Source organism: Centropristis striata, chromosome 5, assembly GCF_030273125.1.
Source record: "Centropristis striata isolate RG_2023a ecotype Rhode Island chromosome 5, C.striata_1.0, whole genome shotgun sequence".
In the NCBI taxonomy this organism is placed as follows: Eukaryota; Metazoa; Chordata; class Actinopteri; order Perciformes; family Serranidae; genus Centropristis; species Centropristis striata.
Genome location: NC_081521.1, coordinates 12,012,182 through 12,038,184, shown reverse-complemented (window position 1 = coordinate 12,038,184; position 26,003 = coordinate 12,012,182). Strand labels below are relative to the sequence as shown.

The window sequence follows — 26,003 nt, the reverse complement described above, 5'->3', positions numbered from 1 at the left end:
TCTTACTCTTTCAAACGTAAAATTAAGAACTTAAAATATGTCGCTTAACTTGTTTGTTTTGGTTGAGGGGAGTTGAAAGGTGGGGATGCGCGTGCACGTGGCTCACAGGCATGCCCGTGCACGCCCGGGTTACAGTTTGCATGCGTGTGTGTGTGTGTGTGTGTGTGTGTTTTGTGTTAGTGTGTGCGCCTGCGGCAGTTTTTCTTTCTTGCAGCTCTTATCAACACCTCAGCTCACTTCCTGGTTGTTAATGCCGAAGTCTCCGGCAGGCGCGCGCACATGCACGCCCCCGCACACACACGGTGTTAGAGCAGAGAGGGAGGGGACATCCAGCGCAGAGCAGAGTGTGTGTTGTGTGTCTCTACACTTCTCAGTATAACTCCTGGACACACACACACACACACACACACACACCGCGGGAGGATTGGTATTTCTCTCTCCAGGAACTTTCTGCTCTTTGAGTTTCTTTTTCACTTTTGAATCTTCTCCGGACTTGTTGAAAAGTTTCACAGTGTTCTGTCATGCAGAACCCGGCAGTGGCTGAGAGGAGGCGGATTCACTGAGACCTGGACCCTGCAGGTTCACTCTAAACCCGCTTTTACTCCTGCAGCTGCGGCAGGAGTAAAAGTGCAGAAAAGGGAGATAAAGGGAGATAAAGGAGGAGAAAGTCTCTCCTCTACCTGTCCTCCTCCTCCTCCTCTACCTGTGTGTGTGTCGGCTCCGGACTGAGCTGCAGGATGTCGGACTCTGCCTCCAGTTTCCTTCACATCGGGGATATCGTGTCCCTGTACGCCGAGGGCTCCGTCAACGGCTTCATCAGCACCCTGGGGTGAGTCCACTGTCCCTGTCCCTGTCTCTGTCTCTGTCCCTGTCTCTGGCCTGCCCTCAGGCACCTGTTTACTGTCAAACTGGTTTCAAACCAGGGTTGGAACAAGTATTCAGATCCATTACTGCAGTAAAAGTACTAATAGCACACTGTGAAATGACTCCACTACAGTAAAAGTCCTACATTCAAAACCAAAGGTATCAGCATCAAAATGTACTTAAAATATCAAACTTGAAAGTACTTGTTCTATTCTGTTTAATAAACTACATGTGGTGATGGTATTAATAAGTCATTGTTATTTTTTATTCTCAATTAATCTGCCATTATTTTCTTGATTGACCATTTGGAAATAGTTAAAAACATGTCTGTTTTAGAGTCGAAAACCTCAAAAATATTTAGATTATTATGATATGAAACAAAGAAAAAAAGTCTCAATAACAATCCCCAGATATTACAGGCTGGAAATGGCATTTTCTGACATTCTTGCATGAAAATTGACGATGAATCAGATGTCAGTGGTGGAAAAAGTATTCAGATACTTTACTGTAGTATAAGTACTAATACCACACTGTGAAATGACTCCACTACAGTAAATCTCATGCATTCAAAACCAAAAGTATCAGCATCAAAATGTACTTAAAGTATCAAAAGAAAAATTACTTGTTATGTTCTGTTTAATAAACTACATGTAGTGATGGTATTAATAATTAATTGTTATTTTTATTCTCAATTAATCTGCCATTATTTACTTGCCATTTGGAAATAGAGTCCAAAACCCCAAAATATTTAGATTATTATGATATAAAACAGAGAAAACTGTAAATCTCCAGATATTAGAGGCTGTAAATAGACATTCTCATTATCAGCATCAAAATCTACGTAAAGTATCAAACTTAAAAGTACTTGTTATGTTCTATTTAATAAACTACATATGATGGTATTAATAATTCTTTTTTTTTTATTATTCTCAATGAATCTGCCATTGACCGTTTGGAAATAGTTAAAACTGTCTATTTTAGAGTCCAAAACCTAAAAATGTTTAGATTATTATGATATGAAAAAAACAGAAAATCTCCACATATTAGAGGCTGAAAATTGCATTTTCTGACATTCCGGCATGAAAAATGAGGATAAATCAGATCTTTACTGCAGTAAAAGTACTAATACGTCACTGTGAAATTACTCCACTACAAGTAAAAGTCATTCAAAACCCAAAGTATCAGCAACCAAATTAAAAGTTGTCATTATGCAGATTGTTTTATATATTCCAAATATAATATTTGATTAATATTATTGATGCATAAATATCAGACGTAAAAGTACTTGTTATGTTCTGTTTAATAAACTACGTGTGATGATGGTATTAATAATTATTTTTCTTTTTTTTCTCAATTAATCTGCCATTATTTCATTGATTAACTGTTTGGTTTATTTAATGTAAAGAAATAGTTAAAAACTGTCTGTTTTAGAGTCCAAAACCTCAAAATATTTAGATTATTATGATACGAAACAGAAAAAACAGAAAATCTCCATATATTGGAGGCTGAAAATTGCATTTTCTGACATTCCTGCATGAAAAATGAAGATTAATCAGATGTCATTGGTGGAAGAAGCATTCAGATAATTTACTGCAGTAAAAGTACTAATACCACACTGTGAATTTACTCCACTACAAGTATGAGACTTGCATTCAAAACCCAAAGTATCAGCATGAAAATGTACTTAAAGTATCAAAAGTAAAAAATCTCATTATGCAGATTGTTTTATATATTCCAAATATATTATTTGATTAATATTATTGATGCATTTAGGTAAGCAGCATTTTAATTTGTGATAATAATTTTAGATTAATCACGTATTTCATGTTAAATCTCGACCTGAAAAGTAATTAAGCTATTAGCTAAATGTCGTGTACTTGAGTTAATGTACTGTACTGAGATCATGAACTCATTATTTATTCATGTTAATGTTCTGCTGACATTATAAATCAGTTTAATACCTCAGAGGCTCATTTATTCAAGGAACATTTCATCGTTTCACAAATGTAAATTTTAAATTTAAATCTGCACACACACTCGTCACTGTGACCTCAGAGTAGAGTTCTTGCAGCCCAGAAAGATAAAATATATATATTATATAGATATTTTAATAAGAATATAGCTGTGAGCCCTTAATGTTTGTTCACTGGAATAATTTAATGTCAAGTATTTTTTTACACTTTTAATTTGACATAATAGAAAGTGTCTCACTCTTACACATGGCTAGATAATTAGTGGATTCTCATTATTTTATTTAAAAAATATTTCATATAATATATTTTAAATAATACTATTAAATAAGACTCAAATAAGATAGGCCTGTAAAATAGTTTGTGGAAATAATAAATAATTGATACAAGTCTAACCAAATACAATACATATTACAAACTTTATATTCATATATCATAATTAATTGAATCTGAAAACCTTTCAGGGACGTCCTGGCAGAGTCACTTTAAGAATCGCTGCTGTAAACAGTTGAATATTTATATTTTGTTTGACCAACGAGCCGTTTCAGAGCATTCGTTTGCTGCTGCATTTTACTCACTGTGGCCTTGTATTTCACAGCAACATATAAAATATATACAGAAAGTCCTGCAGCGCTATGGGATCAGCACAATCAAGGCTAGAAAAAGTAATTTAACATTTTTTTTGTGCAGAATAACACAGTTATAATGACATAAATCATAATGAATTGATAAATTATTTTTAAAAAATTGTAACAAAATGGAATCTATATAAAGAACACTGTTCCAAGTGTCACGCTTGTTGACACATATTCTACATATTGAACGATTTAAATGTTTCCAGTCTCTCCTGTCCTCTCCTCTCAGCTCTGTGTAAACAACCTCTCCTGTCCTCTCCTCTCTGCTCTGTGTAAACAGCCTCTCCTGTTCTCCCCTCTCTGCTCTGTGTAAACAGCCTCTCCTGTCCTCTCCTCTCTGCTCTGTGTAAACATCCTCTCCTGTCCTCTCCCCTCTGATCTGTGTAAACAGACTTTCATTGAATATTTGTCACGTGACCGTTGGTCTCAGCAGAATCAATCATGGTTTCAAAGTGTCTCTGAGGAGCAGAATTTTGTTTTTGACAGGATCCTGTTAGTGCAAACACTTTATTTTTGGTAATGTTTTTAATGACATGTGTAGAATAAAATGGTTCTTTTTTTAAGATATTTTTTGGCCATTTTTCAAGGCTTTATTTGAAAGTGTGAGAGATAGGGGAAGACATGCGGGAAAGGGCTCCGAGTCGGACTCGAACCCGGGCCGCCCGCTTGCGAGCGCAAAGCCTCTATGGTACGTGCTCTACCAGGTGTGCTACCGGGGCGCCCCAGAATAAAATGGTTCTGATGGAAATCCAATCCATTTGAGGACCGTGAGAAAGTTCAAACTCTTAAAATGCCTGTTTTTACAGTTTCTTTCTTTGATAAACGGTGTATTTTTGGTGATCTTTAAAAGAAAACATACGTTCGAGGATGGTGGGGTTCAGAGGGTTCATGTAAAAGCTCGGCTCAGAATCTAAATGTGTGTTTTTAGCTCAGACACTCAGTAATTAAAGACACGTCTCAACATGATTTAAAGAGATGCCCAATTTGGTTTTATTTCAACCGTTACCAATAACTGACACTTAACTTCTCGTCAGGGCCAATACCAATAACGTAACCAATAATTTCACGCAGTCTTTTGGCAATAAAATTCGTAGCTATCATGTATTTAATAAACACAATATATATAATTATAGATATCAGCTCTTAAAATTAAACTCTTATGAGCTATTTTTGTTGTTATCATTATATTTTTTCCAAACAAATGTACCTTTACTTGTACCAGGCATTAAAAAACAAGCATTTAATGTAAATAACGGTGGTCTAATAATTTTTTCCATGACTGTATATATATATATATATATATATATATATATATATATATATAAATTTTTTTCGACTATTATGTTTTATATTTTTATATTTGTTTTATTTTTTGTAGAGGTAGAAGATAGTAGAAAAGAGAAAAACATTAAATGTAAAAATATATTTTAAAAACCATCAAAAAAGATACATTAATACATTACATTTCAGTAGACGATAGCAGAAAAAAAAAAGTAAAAATGTTTTTCAAAAAATATATCAATATTTCTTGTTACACAAAAAGAAGAAAAATAAAAACCTGCAGTTGAGAAGCTGTAGTGAGGAAATTATTGGCATGTTTGCTTGAAAATAATAAAAATGAGTAACTGATTATAACCCAGCAGCAGGTATTGATCTGTTATTGGTGCCCGCTCACACAGATATAACCGCTGACCTGAGATCAGCAGACACTTCAGTTCTTATGAGAAAGAAACGAACTGTTTTAACTCCGGGGTGACACACACACGGTGACGGATGTGCGTGTAAATGTGGTTACTTAATGATTTGCATAAATGTACATTGTGTATAGATTATTATAAGAAGGACTTCCTGAATAGTTGTTATCTTGTGATCACTTTCTCTGTTTTCACACCACAAATCAGCTATAGAGTTCAGTAGTAGTCCGTTTGGTTTTTGCTGGTGTGAAAGGACTCAAGTGCACCAGAGTTCAATGTACTGCAGTTAAGAACGCTGTCCGAACCAAAGGAAGGAAGCCAACCAAAACACAGTGCATTCTGGGTTGAATTTGGAAACAACACGATGTCAGATGACAGACATGGTCTAATGATGAAGTAGAGGCCCTTATCCAAATATGGTCAGATGATGACAGAACACACACAAAAACAACAAAGTCTTCAAATTATATTCTGTCCAATAGGTGAAGGACATTTGTTTACAATGCTTGGTGTGCTTTATAAAGCACAGTGTGGAAGCAAAGCAAACCAAATGAAACACTTCACCACTAGCCCCTTTCATAGTGCCGTTTCATGCAGGGACATTTACGGCTCTGTATCGTCTCGCCTGCACTATGAACATCCCAGAAGCGGGATGCCGCTATCAAATTATTCCACCAATTTTCTGCCTCCAGAGGTATTGTGTTGTTATGGCAATTTTCTGGATTGCACTAAGTTAATGGGTGAGCTGGCGAAACTCAGCAAGTTCAGCAAGTTTTGTTAGCACATTTGTATTCCATACTTCCTCCCCTATGCATCACATCAGGACAGACCCCACTTACCTACATGTTCCCCTCTCACATGGTGTTATCAGAGTAAAGTTCACAGTTTGAGTTCCCACAAGGCCTAGCGTCTTGAATATCAAGTAGGTCGCCACCCACTTTATTTCCCACCATGACCGGAAACACCAAATTTCCTCACAGTAGTCACAGAGGAGGAAAATTGGTGGGACTGTTCGGAGTGGGACCACTATGAACGGGTAATCGGGGCGAATTGGGATGTTTGACTTTGCGCGTGACGTCTAACACACACACCTCCCACTTGGTCCAACAGTCATCCAATCACTGTTCACTGCGGCCGCCGTCGCTAACAGTGCACATCGTCCATCGCTTATTGTAAACAAACCAGCATGCTAACTGTACACATTGTGCCTGCTGCTGATCGTACACAAACCGGCATGGCTAACTGTGCACAGAGTGTCCGGTGCTTGTTGTAAACAAACAGAGGTCACTAAGTGAACACCTCCTGCTGCAGCACATACACACTGTACTGCTACGGAGCTAAATGTGTAGCCTATTAGCACTGTGCAACTGTGAAGCACTGCTATTGCTCTGTCTCACATCACTATCGTCTCCTCCCAATATCCTCCCACCTCATTCTGTGACAATGGACTGCACTATGAAAGGGCAGAATGTCACGCCTTTGCAGGATCACTATGAACGCCCTAAGGTGAAAAGCCGGCAAAGATCTTTCCGGCAATATAGGAGCGGGACATTAGCGGTACGGCACTATGACAGGGGCCACTGATCCACCACACTTTAGATGTGAAAGCAACCTGTTTAAAGGGAAACTTGTTATTTTCTTACTCTGTTTTACTATATTTAAACTGTTTAAGTGATGTATGAAGACAACCATTTTTGGAATATAAACACTGAGGAGGCTGTGGTTAATATATATATATATATATATATATATATATATAGTGAGGAAACAGTTGATATTATGCATCTACTACTGATTTATTGAGTGGCTGTTTTTGCTGTGCTAAATGTGTAATGATGTCAGGCTGATGTTATGATGCAGGTCAACACAGTCTAACTCCTCTCAGTCTGCAGCAGGTCTCTGAACAACATTGTTCTTTAGGAAAAAATACTTTAGTACAAGATTTTTTCTCTTTGGCTGCAAGTAGCCTTCCTAGTTAAAAGCCTCCACAGCCCTGATGGTCTGTAAGGCCCTATGTATGAGTGTAAGTATAGAATAACTTCAGTCTGTCTGTGTCCAATAAAGGCCGTCTATGGAAGCTGCGCACAGTGTAAATCCACATTTGTGCAATCACAAAGACTGTATTTTATTAAAAAACATTTAGATAACACTGAGGTTTAAACTTTCTATACACAAACTATTTTAAAGTGATGAAGAAGTGAAATAATCAGTATACTCTTTAAAAAATGATGTCATTTACCACAGGTGTAAGGTGCTGGAAAAGCTTTGAAATGCTTAGGAAAGGTTTAGACTTTTTCATCTTTCTATATAATGTTGTCAGATGTTTATTATATTGAAAAAACACAGGAACACCTGGACAAATTTCAAAACATATTGCTCCCACTTCATCACTAAGACATGAAAACATGAGAAATTAGAGTCCAGGTTCTCTAAGAACTTTACTGTAAGTTTACTACGAAAGTCAAGGGGAGGCGTTGGTCCAGTTGGTAGAGCGGTCACCCATCGGTTGGTGGCCTCGGCCACCAGCATGAATGTATGTGTGAACGGGTGAATGAGTGCAGTCTGTAGTGGAAAGCGCTTTGGATAAAAGCGCTATATAAGTGCATTCCATTTACCATTCAAGGACGACTTTTATGCTCTATTTAAAATGTGTTTCATAAACTAAAACTACATGCAACTGTCATTGTGTTGACAGTTTAAAGTTCCATTGCACTGGAGGAAAATATCATTTTTTCACCCTCTTAACCCTTTGATGCACAACATGGGTCTAAAGTGACCCGACTAAGTTTTTATATTCTATATCTTTGCAGCTTATAAATAACTTGTTTTTGATCATCATATATCCAAATTTTTTGTTTTGTTTTCTTACTTTTTTAATAAAACCCCTTTTTTTTTTTTTTAAATCACTTCACTTCTAATGCACAAGGTCATTTTTGACCCATGTTGTGCAATCACCAATTTAAAACCTGATAAAGAAGACACAAATAATAACTATTCACTATCCAAATTATTATTTGGTGGCTCTAATAAGTCTCAAATGTAATAAAATATATAATTTTCCAATGTAACCTGGTGCTTCTAACGACTCTTTTAAAGTTAAAACTTAAAAATAAGACAAACATAGTTACACATATACTCAAATTGTTAATTTAGTGTTTCACTTTTTGTATCACTATGCTTCTAATGCACAAGGTCATTTTTGACCCATGTGTGTAACAAAAACTATTTTTCTTCATAAAGTATGAAAGGAAAAATGGATATCATGATCTGTTATAATAAAAAGAAAATATATTCAAACACACAGCAGCATGAAATAACATGAGAAATGAATGTGGGTCATTTTTGACCCATGTTGTGCATTAGAAGGTGTTTATATGTTGTGTATCAAAGAGTTAATATGAGGGGGACTGATGCTTTTTATTATCTATTATCATATTTTATATTTCACCTTTCACCTGCGTACTTGCTGCTTACGCTGTGTCAAAGTCATGATCAGCAACTGTTGTCCTTTCCTGTTTAACTTGGAGATGTTAACGCTACAGATCCGTCTCTCCCCGGAGTGAAAATGTAGTGTGGGTGGGCAAATGCAAAATAAGTCAGGTGTGGTGCAGGATTGATTAATTAGGGCAACAAGGTGTAGCTACCAAAGTGCAGGTTGTCCACAGGCGCAGTGGGTGCAGCAGATCCGTGGGCGGTGGGCACAGTCAGCTGCACCTAACACCGAACTTTAAGTCATTTACATGTACTTTTCATAATCACTTGCGTGAGGAGCCGGGCGTGGTTGGTGGTTGGTGACTCGTGCATGTGCACTCAACTTCACGTTGATTGGGATGTATCAAGGAAAGCTGTGCAGAACCTAGCGTGAGCACAGTTTGACACATGTGGAAGTAAATTTGCGTGGGTGATTGTTTGTGGGTACTAGTTTAGGCTGCTCCAGCTCCGCTGTCATAGGGACAGATATAAAAAATCTTTCCTGCCACATGCCATCACACACTGTACAATAACAAATAGTCTGGTTCATTACATACCGTCGTTATGCACTTTATGTGTTTTTTATGCACACTGTTCATTGCACCTTATAGTTTCATGGCACCAACATTTTTATACTGCATATTCATATTTATTCTGCACTGGAATTCTACTCCTGGAATTCACTCTTTCCATTAAATTTTATTGTATTTTTATTGTATTTTATTGTATTTTTATATTTTATTGCTTGAAGTATTTATTCTTTTTATTTAATCGTGTTGTTATTGTCTCTGTGTGTAATGCTGCTGCTACACTGTAATTTCCCAGCTTGGGATAAATAAAGTATATCTATCTATCTATCTATCTATCTATCTTGGCAATCTTTCAGTATAAAAGGTGAAAGGTGAAATAGCCACGGATTCGCTTAACTCAAAATCCGTGGAATAGCCATGGAATAACTTAAATTTCTGTGAAACTGACACGGATTTCGCTACAATGCAAGTTAATGACAGTCATATCCCGTGGCTATTCCAACACACAAAGTGATTATGTACATTCACTGAGTGAATATTTAGAAAATAAAACATATATTTCTCGCTAGAAATGTGATCAAAATCCATTTTTATGCAGAAACTAAGTCAAAATATTGATTTTTTCACTAAAAATGAGAGAACTGTCCGCCATGTTTTTTGTTCTGACCGTCGGGAGGTTGAAAGTCACGTGACTTGGAACAAACCAATAGGAAAAAATATCCATGGAATAGCCACGGGTCTTTGATACATGAGGCCGAGGTTGTTTGGCCTCCAGTGTTGCTTTCTCGAGATTTTATCACTGAGCTTCCTTTGGTCCTGATTAAAACACCTGCGTAACATACAGTCATGGAAAAAATTATTAGACCACCCTTGTTTTCTTCAATTTCTTGTTCGTTTTAATGCCTGGTATAACTAAAGGTGCATTAGTTTGGATAAATATAATGATAACAACAACATTGCTCACAAGAGTTTAATTTAAGATCTGATATCTAGACATTTTCCATGTTTTTTTATTTTGCTTATTATCAAGAAAACCATGGAGAATGTCTAGATATCAGCTCTTAAATTACAACCTGGTCTCCATGGTGAGGAAGTCCTGGGTTTGTTTGACCCAGGAGACAACCGCCCAGTCTGAGCAGTGCCTAAGCCTGCAATCTTTCAAATTCCAACAAGAGTCGCTAACATCGGTTGCAAAAGAACTCCGGTCCTTTCTATCTTAATCCAAAATGAGACGACTTCTCACTTGATTTATTACCTCAGAAAAAAATTCTTGTGGCAAGATTATGGTCTCAATCACTAGCTTCAATACAATATGATGTTAAATGTGTAAATAATGGTCCCATTTAGAATAGATGATAAAGCAGGGTATGATTTGGGGTGTGGCTACCTTGTGATTGACAGGTCGCTAACACGGCTATGTGTGTGTGTGTGTGTGTGTGTGTGTGTGTGTGTGTGTGTGTGTGTGTGTGTGTAATGTCCTCGGTTCTCACCCATACTGCCCTACAAAACCTAACTGCAGTAACTACATTTTTGTTAGAAATTGAGTTATAACAAAAAAAAACACCTTTATTTTAGAGAAATTATGATATAAAAATTGCAATAATTACAAAATCCAACTCAAAACCAAAGCAGACTTGGTAAGTTCACTTACCACAGTCTTGTATTTCTTCGTTGTGTTGAATAGTGAAGACAAGAATAATAGAAAGTATAAGTTTTTCTGATAGAGAAATTATTATCTAGATAGTGATAAAGTAAAAAAGTGAGATAAAATTATATTAAGACTAAAATGTTACTTTATAATAGTGAGTCTAAAATACGTATGTATCTAAAATAAGAAAACTGCTCAACACTGTTAAATACACTGATTACACAAATGTTGATTCACTGACAAAATATAAAATCTGAAAGAAGACGACAACATTGTAGTTACTGCACTCTGTTTTTGCATTACTATTAGAACCTTTTACAGCAAAACCAGAGTGCACTAACTACATTTTTGGGGTCAAAGGTCAAATAGATCGTCATGATTTTTGAGCATAAGAATTAAAGCATCAATACATGTAGAAATAAGTGTCATATCACTTATCTACCTATAACACATTTGGCTGGCCAGTTAGAAAACGTTAAAAAACTTTAAAGCAGTTATTGTTAGTTTTACCCTTTGCATAGTTACAGCAGTTAGACTTTGTAGGGCAGAATAGATCCAAACTATCCTTTAATATAACAGCCCATTTTATGCGCTAATGACTTGCTGTACCTACCAGAGCGATGCTCTACCCAGCAGGCCGTTCAGCAGTTTAACAGTTAGATGTCCCCTCTGATGTGGAATTTAGTCCCTTTCTTTCCAACTGTTTTTAACTCTAAACTGTCTTCAGTTAATATGTGAAGCAGGACAACGAGTTCATGAGTGATGCCTGTGTGACGTCTTGCTGATGAGAAAACAACCTTTTAAAAAACACAGAGAAAGTGGCAGCTCCGTGTGGTTGTATGGCAGGAAAAGGAAGTGGTACCAAGTGTGTCCAAGAGATTTCCACTGTGCCACTGTATGTGTGTGTGTGTGTGTGTGTGTGTGTGTGTGTGTGTGTTTCCTGTGCTGTGGTCTTACACCCACTCCTGTGTGTTTAACTCGATCTTGACCTTTTCAGCGTCTCTGCAGCCTTTAAGCTTCACATGTTGACTTTCACTGGCTCCCGTCGATCTCCCAGAACAATAGGTCACCGTTTATAGCCACACAGCGTCACAAGCCACCGGCTGGAAGAGAAGACTAATAACAACAGCTACGGGACGGATGGTGATGAAATGTAGTTCAGACGTTCATGTTCCCCTCAGGATGAAATATAATAACTATAATGATCCTCTGACTTTCAAAACTACATGTATCCATCATCAGGTCAACATTTTAACCCTTTATCGGGCAAAGAACCATATTAGGGAACTTAAGAGAACATCCATGGGGTCCCCATGCCTCTCTGTGAGCTCGTAGAACCACATGGATTTCTTTAGCTAATCAGCGGCTACATCACAGATAGTGACACCATGTCATCTGACCAATCAGTATATTAATAATAAAATATTATTATTTTAAGGTGCTATAAAAATAAACTTGCCTTGCCTTGCCTTGCCTTGCCTTGCCTTGCCTTGCCTTGCCTTGCCTTGCCTTGGTTAGGCGTTTATAAAAGAGACGTGAAGTAACAAATATTGTTTCGTAAAAAACTTGCCTCACTGAGGTGAAGTTACTTAATTTAATAATTAAGATTGGATACATCACACAGACTCCGGTCTGCTGGTGAAAGTCCTGGCTTGTTTGATCAATCCAACCTAACAGCAATTTTTTGTGCTTAATACTCCCTTCCCTTACTTCCTTATATGCTTTCACACTTGACTCACAAGCTCGCAGCAGTAATCTCTAGACAGTGGGTGTTGCACATTTAGCTTTGAAAGAACAGTCTGCAGCAGGACTGTAATTGTGAATCCACAAGGATTCAAAATAAAGATTCGCCCTTTAAAAACTTTTTGATCACCAGTTTTCGATCTTGACCTTTACAGCATCTCTGCAGCCTATAATAATAATAATATTAATAATACATTTTTAATATTATTATTATTATTATTATTATTATTATTATTATTATTATTAATAATAATAATAATAATAATAATAATTTTAACAACTCAGTTGACCTTGATTTGCAAAATAAATATGAAACATTTTGAAAAAAGTCACAAAAGTAAAAGTCATATCCTACAATACAACTTTTATTTAGAATTTTAAATGTCCCTGTGTTTCAATGAGTGCCCTATAAAGGGCTTCTGTGTCATATTACCAAAAACCTGCAGAACTGAAGACATCAGCCTCAGATGTATGGGCTGAATATAATGCCAGCATTAGAAACAGAAAAAAATAGTATTTTAAAGTTAAAACTCTGTATTTAAAAGTTTGAAATCTAAAAAAAAAAGTGTTTTTGCAAAATTAGAAGTGAAACTTTGAAGGGTTGCATAATGTTTTGAATCCTGACACGAAAAATGAAAAAGTTTGGGGAAAAAAGTCTTTGGAGCATTGAAGTTGGAGTTTTGAAAGGGAGGGTCCTTATTTTGAATCCTTGTGGATTCCTGCTGCAGACTGATCAAGTTGGTGTTGCATATTCAGAACAGAGATTACAGCCTCAAGCTTGCGAGTCACATGATTTTTTAGCGGGGTTGTCCTGCAGCTCTGAATCTCTGAAACAAAAGGTCATTTTTTCCCAGCATCTGTTTTGGGGTTTCAGAGCTGCAGTTCTATAACACATCCATGTCTGCACCTGATCAGACTGTTGAATGTATATGAATATGAATGTATATCGAAGTATGGGCAAGAGGGGGCTGACCCTTCTCCACTGTTACTGATTCTGCTGTATTTCACTTTCAGCTTTGTTCAGTTTAGGCACCAAAAAGGCAGCTGTTTAGTTCTGTTAAGTCTACAAGCCCACTGCTCAAGGGTTAGGGTTAAACTGATCCTGGAGAGAAAAAACAGAAATTATTGTTTTTGGAGCCAAGGAAGAACAGTTAAAAGTTAGCACCCAGCTTCAAACGGTAATGCTAAAAACCGCAAACCAAGCCAGAACCTTAGTCATGGACTCAGACCTGAACTTCAACAGCCACATTAAAACAGTTACCAAGTCAGCCTACTATCACCTAAAGAATATATCAAGGGTTAAAGGACTTACGTCTCAACAGGATTTGGAAAAACTTGTCCATGTGTTTATCTTCAGCACTCGATTACTGTAACAGAGTCTTTACAGGTCGATCAGACAGCTGCAGCTCATTCAGAATTCTGCTGCTCGAGTCCTCACTAAGACCAAAAATGTAGATCATATTACTCCAATTCTGAGGTCCTTACACTGACTTCCTGCACTGTAAAAAAAATCATCTGTTAAATTTACGGTAAATTACCGGCAGCTGTGGTTGCCAGAACTTCACCGTAAAAAATACAGTGAGGGGGTTTTCTACTGTAAATTTAAATGTAACTATCAAAAACTGAAATTTAGACTGAATATTCTCATCATTTTTAGGGTATTTGTGTCATTCATTCACACATCATAGCAAATCTCCATTAACTTTACATGAAAATGTTATATTTTTACAGCAGAACTGTGAGTTTCCTACAGTTCATGACAGTAAAAGTGCCTACTACGGTGATACACAATTTTTAATTTTGCGCCCCATTCCTGATGCAATTTGACAGTGTTTTACTTTAATTTCTACAAACATTTTTTACAGTGTGGCTGTCAAAGAATTGATTTCAAAATACTATTGTTGGTCTGCAAAGCACTGAATGGTCGAGGGCCGAAATACATTTCTGGTCTTCTGCTCAGCTACGAACCATCCAGACCTCTCAGATCATCAGGGACTGGTCTGCTCCGTGTTCCAGAGTCACAACTAAACATGGAGAGGCAGCGTTCAGTTTTTATGCTCCACATATCTGGAACAAACTCCTACAAAACTGCAGATCTGCTGCAACTCTCAACTCTTTAAAATCAAGACTGAAGTCTTTTATGTTTGCCACCGCCTTTACTGCACTAGAACTTTTATCAGCTCGCTTTCAATATTAAAATTTAAAATTTGAATACTTTAATATTTTTTCCCAAAATATTTTATCTGCTTGTTTTTAGTCTTATATTTGAATGTCATTCTACATATGTCTCTTAAATGCTTTTAATGAGTGCGTTTACATGCACAGTTTAATCGAGCTATGGCGTCTTATCGGACTTCTGTTCTTGTCCCAGTTTCCATGCAACTGAGAAAATCTAATAACTTACGGGAACGTGTCCTCCTCCTAAACACTGGGTGGCGATATGCGTCGTTTCAGCAGGTTAATATGGCGCCCTTTCTGGTTGACCTCAGTTCAACACTTTGTGCCGTTGCTACTGACCGGCTAATGTGCGACCGGCTTTCTTGGATGTTTTTGTTCCGGGGTCATACGCCAGCGCGGGGGGCGGAGCATTCGGAGCATGCGCACATGCGTTGTCTTGTCATACATACCGGCAAAAAATCCTATTCCAATCACATCTGGGTGTATTAATCGGAGTATGAGAGAACATCAGTCGGACTAGCACGTTTACATGCTCTTCAGTTGTCCGGTTATAGTCAGATTATTAATTTGTTTTTTTCAAATGTCATGTAAACGTACTGAGTGTTCTGTATAAAGCACTTTGAATTGCCCTGTTGTTGAAAGGTGCTTGCCTTGCCTTGCCTTGCCTTGCCTTGCCTTGCCTTGCCTTGCCTTGCCTTGCCTTGCCTTGCCTTGCCTTGCCTTGCCTTGCCTTGCCTTGCCTTGCCTTGGTTAGGCGTTTATAAAAGAGACATGGGGCGTCCCGGTGGCTCACACTGGTAGAGCGCGTACCATTAAGGCTGTGTGCTTGCTGCAGCGGACCCAGGTTCGAGTCTGGCCTGAGGTCCCTTTGCTGCATGTCTTCACCTCTGTCTTTCCCTTTCTATCTGTCACTATCTAATAAAGCAGTAAAATGCCCCAAAAAAATTATCTTTAAAAATAAATAAATAAAAGAGACGTGAAGTAACAAATATTGTTTCGTAAAAAACTTGCCTCACTGAGGTGACGTTACTTTAACAAGATTGGATACATCACACAGACTCCGGTCTGCTGGTGAAAGTCCTGGCTTGTTTGACCAATGCAACCTAACAGCAATTTTTTGTGCTTAATACTCCCTTCACTTACTTCCTTATATGCTTTCACACTTGACTCACAAGCTCGCAGCAGTAATCTCTAGAAAGTGGGTGTTGCACATTTAGCTTTGAAAGAACAGTTATTGTGAATCCACAAGGATTCAAAATAAAGATAAGATTCTCACTAAGATGTTGGCGACAGTATAAACAAAGAAATGTAAACAATCCTTCACTTCCTTGAGTACCTGTCAGTTCTCCGCCCATCTAATCAAACAGAATGAACCTGAAGATCCTGCAATAAAATCACAAAGAGAACAAGAAGTCAAACAGTGATGAGAGATCTGATACAGAGACGGGCGGGGGCGGGGGGGAGGGGAGGGGGGCCAAATTATGCGGCATCAAAACAAACAGGATTTGAACCGGAGAGTGAGATATAAGTCCTGCATCTCTATGGAAACATGTCTTTTGAAACTCGAGTTATGGTGTTTTACTCCTGTTTGCAGGGAGGCTGTTTTGGTTTTCAATCTTCACTTAATTGACTGTTAATAAATCCTGATGCTCCCCTCATCCCTGCTCTTTTTTTTAAAAAATACTTTATTGCAAGGCTTCTTACTTTCACAAACATAATGAGTCATTTCGTTTTCTTTACAATATTGTACCTTGCATTTTTTTCCCCTTTTTTTCAAGGTATATATTCACAAAGTAAATAACAAAAACATAGGGTAAACAGACAAACATATATACAAGGCAAACTGGTATTCCCCAAATGAGGATCTCCAAGAAAAGAAATAAACAACAAACTAATGACAAAAAAAAAAAAGTAATAATATAATGAAAAAATAAGCGGTGGTGCATGTATGCGTGTTCATGAATCTGTGTGTGTGTGTGTGTATGCATGTGAGTGTTCGTGTTGGGGAGGGGACCATTTAGTTCATCTCCTTAATTTGATTAAATATTTCCACTGTTTTTATCAGCCTTTCTTTACAGTATAACTTGTTCCAAATATGTATTTGTTCCCTATTTCTAAAAGTTAGTTTTTCCATCTCTAAACTTTGTTCTGCTGTTAATACCCATGCTCTTAATTTTGGTGTATTTGATTGTTTCCATGCTTTAGTCACCTGCTTCATGGCGGTTACTCTCAGTAAATTGAAAAAATAGATGTCCTTTGCTCTTATCTTCCCTTTTAAATAAATACCTAACCAATGTTGTACCTGCAAAGGCTCTTTAAACTCAAAAATGTACTTTAATATTTCCTCAACTCATCCCTGCTCTTAATCATGACTGCAACATATTTGGGGGCTCGTCCAGGACGTAACACCAACACAACTGATTTTTTTCTCACTGGACTGTTGGTTTCAGCCGAGTCATTTGTGGCTATTAAATGTTTTTAACAGGATCTGATTTGAGAAAACCACTTATTTTATGGCACATTTTAAATCAGACATAAACAGAATTAAATGATTTTGATTAAATATCACTATTTAAGGCTCAGATTTTGTTATTTTTTTCCTGACAGAAGCGTTCATCACGCGTTTTTTTGTTCAAAGACTGCCAGAGATTTGAACATCCGACCATAATTTCTGTTTTACAGTTTCTGGCTGTGTTAAATGCTGTAATTGTGGTGATTTTTTTTAAAGAAAACATGCTTTTAAAACCCCCCGGTGGGTTGTGGGGAGTGAGAACAGTGAAAGTGACTGAGCTCTGGTTGTTTCTCGTCCTGCAGCTTCAGTCTGTGAAGGTCTGACTGGTAAACACCTGCGGCTGTTCAGATACACAAATCCATATTCAAATCTTGGCTTCCTGCTAAAGGAAGACGAGGAGGAGGAGGAGGAGAATGAAGGGAATTTTAAACCCTCATTAATGCTGTGAAGAAGTCATAGTTTCATTATATTTAGGCAACACAACTAATTCTGCAAAAAGTGTTGAAAATGTTTAGGCATTATAAAAGTTAAAAAGGGGAGATAAAGGCATATAACTACGGGAAGTGACGTAGTTATTGTTTTTTAACAATATGTTTATTTATTTTCACAGCACACAGTGAACACAAACACAAAGAACAAACAAAACACACACAAAAAAACCCTGGGCTATACTACACTACAACTTGGCTCACAGAAAGAAAGAAAGAAAAATACATACCGACAGATGATTCAGAAATTATATAGATACAAAAATAAATGACAGTTAAGCAGCCCACATGTTCCAGTCCTATGTAAATCCTTGTGTTAATATGGTTGAAATATTCATGCCAATGTATAACATAAAAGGATCCCATATTCTTTTCTTTTTTTTACATTTTTTCTTTTTATTTTGTGAGAGCATTATCATACAGTGCTTACTTTTAGACAATATACAATAGTATGTCTGCCACTCAAAATCAAGGTTTTTTGTTTACAAAACAAGAAGCAAGATACACAAAGTTAAACGTATTACATTTGAGAACTTTGAACAAACTGGGAAAGGACATATGTAAAAGAGCAAATAGAAAAAAGAAAAAGAAATTATCCACCATGGAGTTTCAAAATGAAATATAAGTAATACAAACTAATCATTAGACCCAATGAAACATAGTACAATGTTACAGTACAAAACAGCATTACAGGGTCATCCTTACAGTACTTCTGTCTGTTCCAGATTAACATATTCAACCCACTTGGACCACAGTTTAACACATTTATCTTTCTGAAGGCGAAGGGAGAAGGTAATCCTCTCCATAAGATAAATGTCATTTACTATACCTATCCACTCCTGCACCGTAGGTGGCTCAGGGAGCAACCAACGCCTTGCGAGTGCTTTTTTACCAGCAGTTATCAAAATACCAAATAAATATTCATCAGCTTGCCTGACCTGTAGATCTAAATTTCCTAAAAATAATATAGAAAACTGCATGGGTAGATTAGTGTTAAATATGCCACTTAATACTTTATGAAGCTCTATCCAGAAGGATTTAACCATTGGGGACTCCCAAAAGACATGCCAGTGATTGGCTTCCCAGGATCCCATATTCTATGAAAGATGTCATCTTTATCATGCAGCATACATGTCAGATAGTCAATAGATATATATTATATTATAACATTATGCCATTGTGTTCTAGAGGGAGCTTTATCTGCTATCTAGTTTAAGGGAATACATTTTCTAGGACAGAAAGTTTACATTTTGTACAATTTCTTCTCATATTTATTAACAATAAAGCCATTTGATATCCCAAGCAACATGCATAATGGGTCACATAGCAGATTCTTAGATAAAATCCTATTAATCTCCTTCCCCACCATGTGCCAGAACTGTTGTATATTCCTGCAGGACCAGAAGCAATGAGTTAGACTGCCTATCTCTATTTTACATTTAGAGCAGAAAAGCCAGCATTAGATGTGTGCCTTTGGGAAGGAGATATATGGACTCTGTGTAAGATTTTCAACTGAATTGCTTTGACTCTGTTACAGATACTCAAAGTTTTCCGATTTTTCCATCCCTCATCTGAAATCTCTTGGTTCAGTTCCCGTTCCCATGTTTCTTTTAAATGTATTGTGCCTTCAGTTCTGTACTCTTTAAGTAGTCTATAGAAGAAACCGATGGAATGGCCCATTTGAAGTGAGAAAAGGTAGCGATCTATGCATGAAATGCTTTGATTAGAGAGAATTGTATGAAATCCCTTATTTGTAGATAACGAAAGAAATCCTGTTTCTGAATATAATTTTTCTCAGACAGCTGACTGAAAGACAAAGTAGATCCATCTATCAAAACACATATGGTAGTTTTTGTTTGATGATGAAGCAAGTAAACCCGGAGATAAGGTCAAATATATTTAGGACAAAATTATAGAACTAGATATTCTCCTCATTTTACCATCTCAATGTTTTATTTGTAACCAACATTTAAAATCCTTCATTGAGCATGATTGTGCTCTGAAAGTAAGACTTTGTTTACAAAATCTGATTTCACAGGGTTTGTGTGTGTTTTTTGTGTTCAAAATGTTGATCCATAAAGTCAAAGTTAAAAAAAATAATTATCAGGTCATATCGGTGAGGTTGTGCTGAAAAAAATGATACCAACATGGCATGGTAAAATAATTTTAGATGGTATATACAGGCAGAATGAAAATGAGTCAAAAATGGAGTAAATAGACATAATGTCCTATTAAATAGGTGATGGTCCTCACAGCTTCATCCACCTGGACATTTCCTCCATTTATTATCGTCTTAAATTATAAAATTAAATAATATTAAAAAACAAACTTTCTGAGAGAAACAAGTAATTACAAACAAGCTGTTGAACAGATTCATGAATCCACAAACAGATGTTACTGAAGTGATTTCTGTGATTCACATTGAACAGTGAGAAACAGGCCAGCTGAACAACGTGTTAGTCATTGAGTCAACATACCTGAGCGTGTGTGTGTGTGTGTGTGTTTGAGAGACTGACAGGCCTGTGAATGGGGCAATCAGCAGCACACACCTGGGACACACCTGGCAGCCAGACAAAAGAAGTGAGTGGCTGTTTTAGTGACGGCCCGACTCTGTGGGCGGTCGGAAAAGTCAGACAGAAAGACAGACAGGAAGAAAATGGAGGGAAAGTTGGAAAAATAGAAAACAAAAATGACAAGAGACAGAAAAGATGGATAGAGAGAAAAAGGGAAAAAGTCAAACATGTTTTGGGAAGTGAAGACATTCTAGGAGGAGAACTTTAGGAACAAGGGTGAGGAAACTTGTGAAGTTTGCTCCGAATATTCTACATATTAAACTATTTCCATGTTTCCAGCCTCTCCTGTCCTCTCCTCTCGGCTCTGTGTAAACAGCCTCTCCTGTCCTCTCCTCTCTGCTCTGTGTAAACAGCCTCTCCTGTCCTCTCCCCTCTGCTCTGTGTAAACAGCCTCTCCTGTCCTCTCCTCTCTGCTCTGTGTAAACAGCCTCTCCTGTCCTTTCCCCTCTGCTCTGTGTAAACATCCTCTCCTGTCCTCTCCTCTCGGCTCTGTGTAAACAGCCTCTCCTGTCCTCTCCCCTCTGCTCTGTGTAAACAGCCTCTCCTGTCCTCTCCTCTCTGCTCTGTGTAAACAGCCTCTCCTGTCCTTTCCCCTCTGCTCTGTGTAAACATCCTCTCCTGTCCTCTCCTCTCGGCTCTGTGTAAACAGCCTCTCCTGTCCTCTCCTCTCTGCTCTGTGTAAACAGCCTCTCCTGTCCTCTCCCCTCTGCTCTGTGTAAACATCCTCTCCTCTCGGCTCTGTGTAAACAGCCTCTCCTGTCCTCTCCCCTCTGCTCTGTGTAAACAGCCACTCCTGTCCTCTCCTCTCGGCTCTGTGTAAACAGCCTCTCCTCTCCTCTCTGCTCTGTGTAAACAGCCTCTCCTGTCCTCTCCTCTCTGCTCTGTGTAAACAGCCTCTCCTGTCCTCTCCTCTCTGCTCTGTGTAAACAGCCTCTCCTGTCCTCTCCCCTCTGCTCTGTGTAAACAGCCTCTCCTGTCCTCTCCTCTCGGCTCTGTGTAAACAGCCTCTCCTGTCCTCTCCTCTCTGCTCTGTGTAAACAGCCTCTCCTGTCCTCTCCTCTCTGCTCTGTGTAAACAGCCTCTCCTGTCCTCTCCTCTTGCCTCTCTTGTGTTTTTTTTCAATGAATATTTCTCATGTTAACCGTTCGTCTTTTTGCACTTTTTTTACTTTTTTTAATATGGCCCAACCCAACCTGCAAAAACATGCGTTAATCAACCAAGACTGAGGACTAAGACAGTGGGCTTTAAATCACAATGATCTGAACTGTAGCGTGTGTCCAGTAATTATAAATTTCACCTTTACTGCATTAACCCATTGACGCCTAAAACGTCTGTTAAACCTCTGGGTGATTTTGAAATAAGCCCCTAAAACCTGAAGTTTTTTTGGAAATTCAACAGAAGTGTCAACGCTTCTACTAAATAATAGATTTTTCAGCCTCTGTAGCAGATAGAAATGAAATTCAAAAAGTATTTGAGAGCTTATACAAATACTACAAAACGACGTATCCGCTTTCCAGGCTTCAATGGGTTAAACCTGAGCATTCTCCTGGGTAATGTCCTTCTTTCCTCTGTGTTTGCCTTCTGGTTTCGATGTGTGGCAGCAGGTTTGTCAGATGATCATCAGATGTATTTAAGGCCAAAGCTTCCCTCAGTCCCTCGCAGACAGCTGATTTGTTTACAGGCCGTGGTTTCAGTTGGTAATCGGAGGTGCCCCTGAACCAGAATGCAAAAATATGACTCATGTGAGTCAAAACAAAAAAAAACAATGTTTAACTCAGTGAAAGGTGCTCAACCCAGCAGGTTAATCAGGGCTTTTATTGTGAAATTTAAGGCTGAAAGGCTGAATTGAACTTATATCTTTGTGAGGATCCTCCATTACCTTTCCATACCCCTTAACCTAAATGTAACTGTAACCTGAACATTAAGTCTTAACCCTCAAACAGGACCGGCCAAAATGTCCTCACTTCCCAAAATGTCCTCACTTTGTTGGTTAAAAAACTTGTTACGGTCCTCACTATGTAGGAATAATAAGAACTCACACAGCACACACAACCCTATTTCTTATTCCTTATTATCCTGTTCTATTTTTGTGAGAATCCTTCATTACATTCCCAAACCCTTACCCTAACCTAAACTTTAAACCAAGTCTTCACCCTCAAACAGGCCTTTGAACCAGCCAAAACGTCCTCACTCTGTTGGTTAAAAACATGTTACGGTCCTCACTATGTATGAAGTTCAAGATCTCACACACACACCTGTTTAATGTCTCTTTTCTTGCAACAAGCAGACAGTCTGCAGTCTGCAGGATTATCTGTCCATTCATACACACAATTCACTATGTGTGTGTGAGAGAGTGTGTGTGCGTGTGTGTGTGTATTTGTGTGGTCATTAGAGTAAATCTCTCTTACCATCAGTGTTTAGGCAACATGTGTTTTGTTAGAGAACAAAACACATTTTCCACTTACTCCTGGAGTCATGTTACTGAAGTGAAGAGGATACCCTGTAGGTAGAAGAGCCTGATGTGTCAGTGTGAACTTCTCACTTATAAACTGAGTGGAAACAGCATCTGTGAGAAAATGTGTCTAAAAATAGATGAGGAGTTGCCACAATAAGTAGCAAGTTGTTTCTTGTCCACTTCTGTTTTTTTAAAGGACCTTAGAGTTTCAAAGTTCAAACACTTTAACTACACGTCTCTTCACGCCAGCCTGAACTTGGACTATCCTCCCAATCAGACCTTCAGTTCTGCAGATCTTTGCTTCTCATTCAACCCAGTAACACATAAAAACATGCGGTAGAGACGTTTGCCCACAGCAGTGTTAGTTTCACAATGACGCCTCTAAAAAGCGTGAAATACATTCTGTTCTTTTCTTTTGTCCCACGTTTCGTGACTGCCCAGTGTAAAAAAAAGTGTAAAAAAAAAACAAAAACATAATTGCAGACACAAATGTATATTGCCAAGGTCTAACTGTACATCTCATTTATGACCAGAACTGCATGAGAACTTATCAGGAACTTGAACCCTGCACCCTCATATTAAAAGCCTGATGCTCTACCAACTGAGCTATCCAGGCTTCAAAATCCAAATTATAGAAGGAGATTATTTGCTGCAGTTAAGACTAAAAAACTTTCATCCTCTGGACTAGTACAGGGTTGACCTGATTTGCAAATTGCCAGAAATGTGACCTGGACCACATACACAAATATGTGGTTAATTATAAATGAAAGTATCCTAATAAATGTGGCCTTAAAAACCTGTCCATCGCATGCATGTTGGCAGGAAGTCTGATAATGCTCAGCCTGCCAAACTCAATCATGGGCAGAAGCTTTGTGTTTTAAAATGCTGCTTGTAATTTGTGTGTTGGTCATTTGTGCCCTGGTTGTGTGGAACTCTGTTGCTGTCTTGCGATGTGCAGCAATATTTTTGTTTTCGGGGCTATTTTTTTCCACTTGTCACGAATAAATCTTGCAAGAAAACTTGACAAATGATATGAAAGAAGATGAATAATAAATCATTATTGTGTCTCAGTTGGTAGAGCGGTTGCCAACCGATTGGAAAGTTGGTGGTTCGATCCCCGACCATGGTAGCCCACATGTCGAAGTATCCTTGAGCAAGATTCTGAACCCCAAATTGCTCCCGATGCTGCGTTCATCGGTGTGTGAATGAATTCCCAATGGTGGCAGGTGGCACCGTTTAGGGTAGCCTCTGCCACCAGTATGAACGGGTGAATGAGCGTAGTGTGTAGTGTAAAGTGCTTTGGATATAAGTGCACCCCATTTACCATTTTATAAGTTATACAGTAGTGTTCAAAATAATAGCAGTCCAATGTGACTAACCAGATTAATCCAGGTTTTAAGTATATATTTTTTTGCTACATGGCTAACAAGGTACCAGAAGGTGCAGTAGATTCTAAGAAAACCAACAAGACCCAGCATTCGTGATATGCAGCTCTTAAGGGCTGCTGCAGGGTGCAATTGGGCAATTAGTTGAAAGGGGTGTGTTCAAAAAAATAGCAGTGTCTGCCATTGACTTTACAAACTCAAGACTATTTTGTACAAACTCTTTTGTACAAAATAGTCTTGACCGACCCATTTTCCTCAGGCCACCTTCACACCTGTTTTTTTCACAAAATTGATGACCACACTGCTATTTTTTTTTAACACACCCCTTTCAACTAATTGCCGATTGCACAGCCTTAAGAGCTGCATATCACGAATGCTGGGTCTTGTTAGTTTTCTGAGAATCTACTGCACCTACTGGTGCCTTGTTAGCCATGTAGCAATAAAAAATATACTAAAAACCTGGATTAATCTGGTTAGTCACATTGGACTGCTATTATTTTGAACTTCTGTATATGATTCTGATTCTAATAAATCACAAAATATGTCAATTATATATATTTTAAGCTACAGACCGAGCTACTGATTACAAACATGTTGTCTACTGTGGACATTCATTTTAACCTTATTGATAACTGAATAAGTGGACACACATGTACTGTACATTTTCCAGGGACACATGAAAAGCTGAAGTCATACATGCATGGCATTATTATTTCTTTAAATATGAACACATGGCACATTTTGGACAAGATCCACGCCAATATATTTGTGATAAACCATCCACACTATTATTTTCTTGATTAACTGATTCAATTCTGTATCTCTAACAGACAGACATTTCTTCTTCTTTGCCTTTTGTCTGCAGGTTGGTAGATGACCGCTGTGTGGTCGAACCAGCTGCTGGAGATCTGGAGAACCCTCCCAAAAAGTTCAGAGGTACGACCGTGTGTGTGTGTGTGTGTGTGTGTGTGTGTGTGTTAGTCTGTTTGTTTTTTATGCCGATGACACAATATTTATATCACTGTTCACAGATACACTAGTTTATATTTTAATAAGATAGTTTCATCAGTTTATTCAGTCAGAATAGGTTTCAATATTTAGTAACTAAACTCTTTATAAGAACTTGTTTGTTCAGTGGAACCAGTTTTAATTTAATGATGGATAAATCTCCACTGAATAAACAGCTTCATTATAGCGAGAACACGTTTGTGAACAGCTATTAGATCTGGCTGCAGGACAGGAGCGCTGTTCTCACATTGACAGACAGACAAAGACTAATAACACATGCCAGACATATCTGAGTGTCATACTCTCTCCTGTTTGTTTTACTTTTTTATTATCACATATCAATCATGAGCTGCATAAATCATCAACTATGTAACCATATCTTTCGATCTAACTCAGAAAGTGTTTGACGTTGTAATGTGAGGAATAGCAAGTTTTTAATTTGAAGAGAAAAGACCACTGTTAAAATGTTTAAAACTAAAATAATATTTGCATCCGCTTGGCACATCAGACCTGATTAGACTGGAAGGAATCTGGACCTGGATCCATCCGCATCAAATGTATTATTTATTATTTGGGCGGCCGATAAAACTCTAAAAGCTCTAAGCTCTAAAAACGTTGATGCCACTCCTGTAAAGTGCTGCTGTAGTATTTAGAAATCAGAATCCTGTTCAAACCTGCCTACAACAACCATGAATGTATAATAATACAGCCAGAACCACAACAGATCCACATGGACAGCACACCAATGAGCAGTGGACAAAATAACATCGGAAACCATCAGCTTTCTGCTCTGATTTGTTTGATTTTGCAAACAGACCAGCGTTTCAACACTAATGTGTTTTCGTCTAT

At 37.9% G+C, this 26,003-nt stretch overlaps 1 protein-coding gene across 1 annotated transcript in view; it reads left to right on the top strand.

Moving 5' to 3' along the window:
* Positions 1–397: 397 nt before the first annotated feature.
* The window catches only part of itpr3 (inositol 1,4,5-trisphosphate receptor, type 3), a 103,035-nt gene continuing 77,429 nt past the window's right edge, over positions 398–26,003 (top strand). Inside the window, exons 1-2 of the mRNA XM_059333131.1 lie at positions 398–829; positions 25,012–25,082. Coding sequence (XP_059189114.1) covers positions 738–829; positions 25,012–25,082 — 163 coding nt within the window. The 5' untranslated portion in view covers positions 398–737. The remainder of the gene's footprint in view (positions 830–25,011; positions 25,083–26,003) is intronic.